The sequence below is a fragment of the Gavialis gangeticus genome, unplaced genomic scaffold (assembly GCF_001723915.1).
Source record: "Gavialis gangeticus isolate Ggan-Ray unplaced genomic scaffold, GavGan_comp1, whole genome shotgun sequence".
Taxonomy (NCBI): Eukaryota; Metazoa; Chordata; order Crocodylia; family Gavialidae; genus Gavialis; species Gavialis gangeticus.
In genome coordinates, this window is record NW_017729018.1 from 8,232,461 (window position 1) to 8,243,279 (window position 10,819).

Sequence of the window (10,819 nt, forward strand, 5' to 3'; positions counted from 1 at the left end):
TCAGCCTCCACGTGTTGTGCAGCAGAATCATGGCCCTGCACCCATCTAGGACATATGCATAGAGGATGTGGGTGGGGGGTGTTCCCCCTTCCTCTGTGACTAGCGCCTGGCACAAGAGGCTTCTGCATGCTGCCTCAGTAATGCCCCTGGGGCGATCAGGCTCCTACAGAGACAGGGGAGATCAGAGAACGAGAGAGGGCTTGTTGAAAGCACAGGGTCACCGTTCAGGACTCCTAGGTTCTGCACGGCCACAGGCAACTCACTTCCCTGCTGTGTGCCTCAGTTTCCCCGTTACAAAAGGAAGGGTTGCAATACTGACCCGAGAGAGGGGTTCGAGACCGAGCATCTGCTTGGTCGTGGTCGCTCGGTGGTCCCCCGCGGATGGTGGTGCAGACCCAAGGCTCGGGGAGCCGTAGGCGGGCGTGGCGGGATGCGGCGGGCGGAGGCTGTGCATTAAGGATATTTGTTTTGCCTGTTTTGCAGACTTTCAATGTTCTGACTTGCTCTAAGATGAAGGTATGGAAGTTTGCAGCCATTGCCTCGATGCTCCTCAGTTCCATGTTGTCCATTTTAGTTTGTAGAGACATGTTCAACGGAAGCCGGAAATACAGCCCCTCCCCATCCTCGCCGTCATCGCCATCAAGGCCGTCCTCCTCTTCCTCGTTGCCTGCAGGCCAGCGGAGATACCCACGGGCCCTGGAGCAGCATAACTCACTGATCTCTCAATGTAAGCTACACACGCCTTGCTGCGACTCCATTTGTGGGAAGCCGAGGGAAGTCTCCTCCCCGGGCTCTGGGGGAAGAGAGCTGGTCTTTTCCCTGGGCCTGGTAAAGGAGGAGTAGTGGTTAGGTGATGGTGAAACGAGGCCATTGAGTCCTTACATGGGTGGCAATCTAGCCTAAGCTGCTGAGGCCATTTGGCCTGCAGGGATTTCTCTGCCCCTTGCTCCTCTGAGATCCATCCTACTAATGCAGGACCTTTCAGATTTAGTCCTTCTCTGCTGTTTCCTGCCACCTTCTTATATCTGGTGGTCTGGCCCCTGGCATGATGTGTTGCATGTATATCAGACAGCATGTGATTTAAAAAATATCTGCTGCATAAGATCAGAACCAGCATGTTCCCTTTGCACCCGTGCCAGCCAGCTGTGCTCAGCTCCGCTCTGGTCTGCAAAGCAAAGGCATCATCAGAGCAGGTCTGTACTGAGCGGGGAGCTTTACAAGGCGCCCTTAGGAGTTGCTGGAGATTTCCTAAGAGGGGCTGAGCCAGTGAACCGAGAAGGCCCGTGCATGTTTGCTGCTGCCTTTGGATGAAATATAAAAGCCTGGAGCCAGGCAACGCTTGTTTTACTGTCTCCCCCGTCCCCTCCCGAAACATTTTTAGCAAAAAAAAAGGCCAATTTGGTGACACCCGAACATCTTGCAAATGTGAATCAGTTGCATCCGTTTTTTTTTCCTTTCCAAAGAAAAAATCTGAGCCATGCAAAATGCTCCGTTGCCACAGTCTCCAAGTGAAGGGCTGCAGTTTCCCAGTTTGAAATGACTTCTCACTTCGGAATTTCCTCTCATTTTATTTTTAAAATTTACATCATTTTGGAAAAGCTAAAAAAAAATGAAAGCAAGCTGGCCAGTGTTCTCAAAAGAAAATGTTTCAGCTCCCCAAATATTACTTTTGTCAGATTTTTGGGTCATTGTGAGTTTTGAAAATACTTGCTTTCCTTCCAAACCAGAATGAAATTGCTTTCGAAATGACCAGTACACTGGAAATCCCATTTTCTGGTCATCCTTTTTTTTTTTTTTAAGGAGTTGTTTCTTTGGTCCCAGCTGCTATCCCGCCTGGCCTCACCAAATTCTAAATGAATTAATTACTCTTTCATTTTATTAAGACACAGCATTACACAATGTTTATGGCAGAGACTTGCAGCCCGCAAGGCTTGGGTTCAGCTGCAGGATCCGTTTGACAGGATCAGACTGCTTCATTGCCTTGCTCATAGATTCATGGGTCAGAAGGGACCTCAACAGATCATCGAGTCCGACCCCCTGCCTAGGCAGGAAAGAGTACTGGGGTCAGATGATTGTGTTGAACCTGTTGTGTGTGTGCTCCTCGGTGCAGGGCTGTGTGGGTTTGTGAGCTATCAAGTGTTAGCTGAAAGCTGCTAATAGAAAAGAAAGTTAACTGTAGGCAAAGTTAGCAGCAGAGTGAAAAGGTCGCCTCCCACTTCCTAGTAGAAGACCCTGAGTTCAGTTCCTTAAAACATCGTCAGCTGGACCGAGCCTTGCCATACTTGCTGTCTGCCTTGGGCGGATTTTCTTTGAAAGCTTCATTTTGAAGGGTTTGAGCCTTCCAGGAACAAGGCTAAGGTGAACGCCTGCTAACGTTACAAGGACTTTTCTGCTTCTCTCAGAAGAGTTCTGGTATCTCCACGCGTTGGAGTAGGGCCTTGAAAGGTAGTCTGCAGAAGCTCTGGGGTCAGAGAAGTGCTACGTGCTGCCTGTTTCACGTTCCTGCTCTGCATAGCCCACCTCTGATTTGAGCTGCGTCCAGACCAGGGGAATGAAGTTTTGGAGAAGGGCCCAGTTCAAATCTCATCGCAGTGAGAGGAGAGTCCAGCTCCTTTGGGTATCGTCGCGCTGCATTGGGCAGTGCTAGGAAGCATCCCCGTGAAAGGGTGTCCCAGCCACTTGCTCCCTTTTCCCACGTGCCTCAGGCCAAAATGGTCAGGCAGCTGCTTTGTGCGATGTGCCCGGGGCACGTCCAGCGTCGCTCTCAGGCTCAGGAGAGTGGTTACGTGCCGTGTTTCCGGCATGCAGCCCACAGAGAGCAGGAGCGAGTGGGGTGGGGTGGGGTGCGTCTTCACGGCGATGCTCAGCCCGGTGCCATGTAGACATGCCCTTACCGTTCGCTCTGAATGCAGAACAGCCTTGGCTTTGGATCATATGGGGTTTGGGGCAGAGTTACCACTTCTGGTCCTGAGCCGTGCATCAGTTTAACTCCCAATGGTTATCTGTTCTACACCCCCTGTGCAGATCAGGAGCACAGCCACTGCTTTTCACGGGCTTACTCTAGTGGGAATGAAACTGGAGCCTTTCCAAGCAGAGTCGCTGCTGCTTTAGACAGATGCCTGGGTCAGGACTGGGGCTGTTCATCAACAGTGCAGTGACCCAGACCCCGAGCACTGGGATCCCCAGAGCTCCAGGTTGTGTTGCTTCCCTTTCTGCCCTTCTCCCCATCACTTGTGACGGCGACAAACCCAGGAGCATGTTTTGCTGGGCCCTGGTCATTTCAGTACGTGCTTTTTCATTCCCCTGCTGTCCAACGTACCTGCAGCTCCTCCCCCTGGGTCTCAGCATGGCTCTGTGCCGGGCATCTGGAAACCATGAACGTGACAGCAGCTAATTGTATTTTTTCACTAAATATTTGATTTTTAAACATGCACTCGAAGTGCCACGCAATGAGGGCCTGCCTGGGGCTGCTCCAGGACGTGACTGTGGAGAGGGAAAACAAACAAGACTAAGTGAGCTGCTCGGATGGCAAAGGATCCAGTGGGATCTCTGGGAAGAGCATGGAATTAGCTTTGCAAACACATAGCCGATCCTTTCAAGCCGAGGAGCTGGAAGAGATGGGGTGAGAAGGAAGGGCATGCCCTGCCAAGCATCCCAGGGTGGTAGGAGGTGAGGGGGGTTGTCTGCTCACTGGGACCCCCTTGCCCATTGTAGAGCTGAGGAAGGCGGCCTGATGCTTTGCTCAGGTTCGGTTTCTCGGTTCTGCAGCCCTTGTTGTGCACCTGAATGGGTTGGAAGTGTCAGGTGAGAGAGAAGGCCAGACGGCATAAGCTGGCCTAAAATCCGCACAATAGTGAGACATTTTGGCTGACGGCATCGATCATGCCTATAACCAGCCACCAAATGCTGCATTCAACAGCAGCAGCCATTACACACTGTAAAGGGAAGCCAGCTTTGAAAAGGGTGGGATGTGGAAGCAAGCAGCATATGGGTAAAGCAAAGGGTTCGCCGTGGTTTCGGACCGGATCTGCCATTGCGCCCAACTCCCTTTCTCCCAGTGCTTGAACTGGGCTTCCCGTGCAGTCTGGCACTGGAGGAAGCGGAGAGAGGAGCAGAGAAACATTCTCTAGTGAAGGGACCCGCAGGACGGACAACGTGGAGCTCTGCCAGCTCGCGCAGTTTAATGCCGCGGCGCACATACATCCTTGCATGCATGCCACTGTGTGATGAGTTGGAAACCAAAACAGCATTGCAGATTTGTTCCTCTGAATCCGAGAAAAGCCTGTCGATGAGCTACACATGTACAGGGAGTCTCCGGGGACATGTGGAGCAGAAACAAATAGTTCTGATATTATTTACATAGCATAGGACAGCGGCATTTTCTGCGGAAGAACTAAAGTAATTAACCACAAAGAGCAAAAGCGGGCCAACCACTAATGACCTTGCCATGGCTTTGCTCCTCGTGACATCTGTGAAGCTGTAGGGCTGAGTGAAAGCTAAGAACAAACCCCAGGGACTGGCCCCAGGGGAACGTTGAAGATCTTCCAACCCCTGGACTCACCCAGTCTTTTTCAAAGTGTCATTATTATTTTACCCACCACTGAAATGCAGCTGCCTCCAGGTTGGTACTACCTAGTAGGCAATACAGACTGCAGACTTCAAGCTAAAATTCAGGGTTCCTGCCCTAATTCTTGTAGAAACCAGCCAGAAGTGGCCAAGACTTGCGGTTAACATGGCATCTAAAACCAAGCAGGACTGTTATCTCATAGCCTAGAGTGCCATTTATACTGGCTGTCACTGCTACTGCTGTCTACGGCCTGGAGATCTCCTCCCTAACACAAACCTGGCCTGACCCTACTTAACTTAAGGACACTGATTTAAAAAAAAAAAAAAAAGTTTGACGTGCTGCAGCTTCAGGCACTGCTGGTGCGTGCTATGGGCTTGTCTGTGCTTAATAATTTATCTGAATCCCTGTGCAGAAGGAAAGCAACAGGTCTGATGTAAACACGGCTCCTTCCATGGGCTTTTTGCTGGCCAGGCTGGCTCCTTTTGCGGAGCTGATTTAAACCCTGCCTGAAGAAGCACTCTCTTGCTGTGCTACGGGGGCTGGGCGTGTAATAGCTGTACCAGTGCATCCATCCCCGCAGCCCCTTTCAAGTGCAGACAAGGCCTGGGGCAGCCTCACCTAAAGCATTCCTCTCTGCTGGGCCTCCGCCGCAGGCTCCAAGCAGAGAGCAGCTGTGCCATCTGGAAAGAGCCTGGCTTGCACAGGCTGCATTTGAAAGCAGGTTTTTAAAGCCTCCTGCTCTGGAGATGAAAGATTTTCCATCCTGCTTCGCTGAGACACTGAAAGCTTCATGCAGCCTTTCACTGCATTAAAGAAAATCCTCTGTCCCATCTTGCAGTGAAAGCCCCCATAACAATGAGCGTGCAGTCGCATCCCACCCTGGCCGGTGGCCCCCTGCGGTCCGTCTGGCTGTTCAGGATGGGGATCGGGCCACAAGTCTATTGCTGCTGCACTGGCTCGCTACCCTGGAGCAATATGATTCCCAGAGCTTGGACCCCATCCCTGCAGGAGGAGTGGTGTGCACCGAAGCCTGCTGTTTTGTAGCACTAGGGGCTGACTGGGGGCATTCCCATCCCTCCCGCTCAGGTCTGGCCATTGCCCAACTTCCCCCAGTGAACCTGGTACACAGGAAGAGGAGAGGGGTGATGCTGATGCTGACCAGGCCACCTCCCTTTCAGTACTTCTTGCAGGACTCTGCTGGCATTTCATCCCCCATAGGCCAGTGGGATGACTTGGCCCATAGAAAATAAGTTAATCCCAGCCCCTTTTTCCAAAAGGCTCCTGCTAATGAGTGACTGGGAACAGACACTGGAATCAGATGTGGGTTCCCGCCTCTCCCCTTTGCATGCATTCCCTCCCCGAGGACCTGTAACCATAATCTGGCTATGGCATGATTTATGAGTGTTCAGGGACTCTGTGCACATCATAAAGCCCAGACTGCACAGAGACCGGGGTCTCCAGCTCCTCACAAAGAGCATCCACCTGGATGGCTGCTGGTTGCTGGTCACTCACTATGTGTTAAGCGGGCCAAGGCAGAGCTGGGGTCTGCTGAGATCATTACATTCAGTGCTTGGGAACATAGGATTGGAAGGAAATTTCTGGGCCACTGAGTCTCATCCTGCACACCACATACCCAAAGCGCCCTTTAAAACAAGGCTACAATGCACCGCAGGTAAAAAGCAGGACTCCAATAAGAGCTGAGTTGTCTGGGGCACTGGTTGGTTCGTGGGTTTGGCAGATTGGAAACCCTGTCTGATGGCTGACGGCTGCCCCTGCTCAGCAAAAGAAGTCACTCCACACAAGTTTGCAGCTTGTTCACTGGGACTCTGACCCTGTCTGGACTTGGGAGGGCGAGTGACTGTCTGCTTAGGATCGCTTTCTCGGAGACGCGTGCTAGGTCACTTCCAGACTGTTGGCGGGGAGGTCAGGCCGCGTGCCCATGAGCTCTGGCCCTGTGTTGTACAGGAGAGAATCAGACTCAATGGCCTTAATGTCCTGTTTGCTCTTCAAAATACGGGTGACTCTGTGAAGGCCACAGTTCAGATGGCACCATAGGCAGGGCCCAAGACCATTGACACGGGATTGCTTAATCCATTTATTAGAACTGGTGATTAATCCCAGTCCGAGCGTCAGTAAGGCCTTGCACTGCTCTGTTGAGCGATGCTGCTGTCCTAGTTAAATGGAGTGAATGGGATGAGAGAAAGGGATGAGTGCAGCTTGAGATGGGGCTAAAACTTCACTGAAGCTGGCTTGCTGCGAGGCTGGCTAGCAGGGCACGAGCCCATCGGTATCAGGCTCGTATGGGGTCGGACTCGATGATCTGCTAAGGTCCCTTCCAACCCAAACGTCTGCGAATCTATGAATCAGTTGGCAAAGGGAAAATGACAGATGGGCGATTATTTCTTTTTAATGAAAGTTTACAGTTTGTTGTAGGACCTGCGGAAAGCTGTAGAGACTTCCAAAATCTCTGGGCTGATTACCTTGTGCCCGTAATTGTCTCCTGTTCTGATGACAAACCCTTGCTTTTTCCTGGCTGGGGGAATGCAGGGCAATACGATCGACAGCGCCTCAAGGTGTGTCTGCACGGCATCCCTGGCGTTTCCGGGAAGTGCCTGCTCCAGCACATCCCGTCCAGCTGCTCCTGCTGCACACGCCCAACCCAGAAACGAAGCAGCGAGACTGCCTGGGGCGGTCTCAGCTCTCAAGCATGCTAGCTGAGAGTTCAAAAGCAGGGGTGGGAGCATCTTCAGAGTGCCTTTCCCACCTCCTTTAGGGTTTTGCCCATGCTAAGTAGGAGCACGCGGATAGTTTGTGCTGGACAGTGGTGCTCTCGGGGAGTTCTGGGAGCGTGGTGTTGATGCACAAGTGATTTAGGAGCCTGCACCCCCATCACGTGTGGAATTCAGTGACTTTCAGAAAGCTCACTCCAGGCAACAGGGATACCCAGGGCTGAGGTTTTAAAGAGCCATGGGACTTGCATGCTTCTCGCCTCCTGGGGCTCCCACACTAACAGGTTGTCCCCCTTTTGTTGCAGACAGCACCTTGTTCGAAAGCTACACCGAAGGCGAAGTCCGCCAGCTGATCACCGCGCTGGTGGAGAAGTACAGCCAGTCGATGAACTCCGGGGGGCACGAGCTGGCGCTTTTCCCCAAACCGGGGAACCGTATGAAGCGGGCCCGAGCCCGGCACAAACCCTGCGCCCTCAAGGAGCTGGAGGTCAGCGTGAGCGAGCTGGGCCTGGGCTTCATGTCCGATGAGATCGTGCTGTTTCGCTACTGCAGCGGCACGTGCAACGCGCCCGGCCAGAACTACGACATCTCCCTGCAGAACATGAGGAGCAAGAAGAAGATCAAGAAAGAGAAAGTAAGGGCCAGGCCGTGCTGCCGGCCCCTCTCCTACGATGACGAGGTCTCTTTCCTGGACAACAACAACAGGTACCACACCGTCGACAAGCTGTCGGCCAAGGAGTGCGGCTGCGTGTGAAGCAGGGGAAGGGATCCCGCGAAGTTTGATGTCCGTAAGGCAGCATCAGGAGGCCAAGAGCTCGAGGTCCTGGCCAAAGGGCTATTGCTGCGACCAGCCAGGGGGAAGGGACTGAGATGGAGCCCAGGCTCCGAGCAGCCAAGAAGGCAACTGGTGACATGCCTGCCTCGGGTCTGCGGTCAGACTCCAGGGGCAGCCGGGGAACTCTTGATGCTGGGTCGTGTCCTGCGGCCAGCCCCCCTTGCCAGGAGATCAAGGAGCCTTTCACCACATCTGCAGATGCCTCCGGATAGGCATCCGTGGTCCACAGGCCCGTGCGTTGCGAGAAGGAGGGGGCAAGCAAACGGAGAGGTGCGAGGAAACGCTTGCCGCTTTCCTCCAGGGGTGCCGGCATCGAGTCGCACCAACCTGGTGTCCACATGTGCTTTGATGCCTTTTCCCTTTCTTTTTTTTGCACAGTGGGTTGAGGAGGAAAGCACAGCTGGCTCAATATTTCCGAGTCCAAAAGAGGGCAGTTGTCTTCACCTCCACATGCCGTTTCTGGCCGGCCCTGAAAGAAGGGCTCGGGTCATCATCCACATTCCTAACCCTGTGAAAATTGAGGAATTTCAAATCACTCTTAGGGCGGAAAGGTACCCCGCCATGCACACACATGCCAAGACCGATGGAGAGTCATGCCAGGGTGTGGGGTTTGCATGGATGGAACCTTTTCAATGTAGGGATAAATGACTGAACCATCAGGAAACCTTGTTTTATATCTTGAAATCCTATCTGATTTGTTATTTTATCATACACATACAGTATATTCATGATCTGTAAATGTATAGGAAATATATATAGATATAGACATAAATATTGGTGGAGTTTGCAGAATTACAGAATGATATCGTTCCTTCCAAGCCACGATAAGGTCAGTTAAAAACTATTGCATGTTTCCGCTCCACCTCTCTCTCGTGCCATTCGTTTGGGGCATGACGGGGATCCTTGTACATCGCCCCCTCCCCCCAGCCCAGTTGTTTGACTGGAGAAAGGAGGGTGCAGGAGTGGGCTACACTCAGGCATTGGGCAGTGGCATGATTATCCATTTTAGCCCGAAAATTGCAGTGCAGCCTTAGTGTTAACAAAAATGGGGCATCCTGAGCAGGTAAGCAGCCTCAAAAAAAATCACAGCTGCACAAACCAGCCACCTCTTTATTCAGGATGCTGCATTGGGGCATGGGCTCATCAAGAAGGAAGTTGCAGCTACCCCTGGTCCTACTGCTTTTGTGCAGCTGTTTCATCCTGCTGCGATAAACTTCTATGCCACTTCTTGGACTGGCTTTCAAGGGCACATCTGTAGCAGAATCGCTGGCCCCTCCACTCCAGCAGCCCCGCTGTGCAGTAAGGCTGGGATTTTTGAGGGAGTTCAATGGCTTGTCTGATATTATTGGAATGGTCCCACTGCATTGATGTGGGGCCCGTTATATGGTATAAGGATGCTTAGACCAGCCTGGGGAGAGGGATAAGTAATAGCAGTGTTAAAACAGCATTATACTAGTGTCCACACTAGGGTTTGCGTTGGTATAGATGGAGTTGGCGGGGGGAAAATCACACGTGAATGAAATAGTTATACCGCTCCAAAATCTGTGGGGGCTGAGAGGCTCCAAACTGCTTTGGAAAGTCCCGTTCAATTGATCTTAGTACCTGGCTCCCTTGGAAATACCTGGGGTAAAGGCTAAGCCCCAGCTCCCACTTGGCTTCTCGGAGCACGGTGGCTGCTCCAGCTATGGCTGTCCATTGAAGGGGAAAAGGGAGATCCTTGGCATTCATACACCACTTTACCTCAGTAGATTTGTTTTGTTTTGTTTTGTTTTTTGATGGACAGATGTTTCGTGGTTCTCTTCTTTACCCTGATCCAGGTCCCAATGAGTCTCCTGGGCATTGGGTTGGCTCCTAATAACCTTGCTATCCTTTCTCTCTGCTACTGCCTCCTTCAATTTGCCCACCCGTTGCAGTGGCTTATTTCCCACCTTTCCCCTCCTCTGCTTTCGTCTTACGGCTCCGAATAACCTAACGTTAACTGGATTGACTCTCGGTTTCTTCTACTGCTGCTGTTGTCAGTCGGCCACTTCATGCAGCTGGGGCTTCTCCGAGTTCACCTTGTAAAAAGATCTAGAAACATTTTGGTGTCTGAGAAGAAGCATGCGTTTCTGTAAGGACACCTTTTCAGGCCAGAGATGCTTTTGGCCGTGACATTGGAAGACCGCGGCAATACAATTAGGGCATGCATCCGCATCCTAGTAGTAGAGTGACGGCGCAGACAAGGTTGGGCTCCCAGGCTGGGGCAGCCGGCACCTCACAGGTTTTGGGGGAATGCACCTCTGCCAAGGCCAAAATCCAGAACAGATTGAAGAACCCAGCTGACAACAGCCTTTTCAACAGGAAATGCTCATCAAACTCGCATGTATTGAAGGCTTAGAGCTGTGCCACCAGTTGACAAAAGGGGTATGAGTGAATACCGTGAGCTGGGCGTGTTTGTCGGTAGGTTCGGTTCCTTTCCTCCAAGAACTTGGGTCTTATTTTCCCGGTGGCAGGATGCGAGTAATTCCCATTGACTTCAGTAGAGCAGAGAGTAATTCCTATGGACTCCAAGAGGGCCGTGTAGTTTGTCTCATGCCTGCAGGAAGAATCAGGCCCTTTTCATCTAAGGTTACCATTTACAGCACTGTCACTGCTGTTTACTCTGTGGAGAAATAAATGAGACCACAGACTTTTGCATTCTCTGAACAG

The 10,819-nt window shown here is 52.0% G+C and overlaps 1 protein-coding gene across 1 annotated transcript; it reads left to right on the forward strand.

Moving 5' to 3' along the window:
* Positions 1 to 486: 486 nt before the first annotated feature.
* On the forward strand, positions 487 to 10,360 carry NRTN (neurturin). Its single transcript, XM_019513377.1, has 2 exons — positions 487 to 727; positions 7,602 to 10,360. Exons 1-2 carry the CDS (start codon positions 511 to 513, stop codon positions 8,048 to 8,050), a joined length of 666 nt encoding a protein of 221 aa, XP_019368922.1. The 5' UTR covers positions 487 to 510; the 3' UTR covers positions 8,051 to 10,360.
* Positions 10,361 to 10,819: the final 459 nt, after the last annotated feature.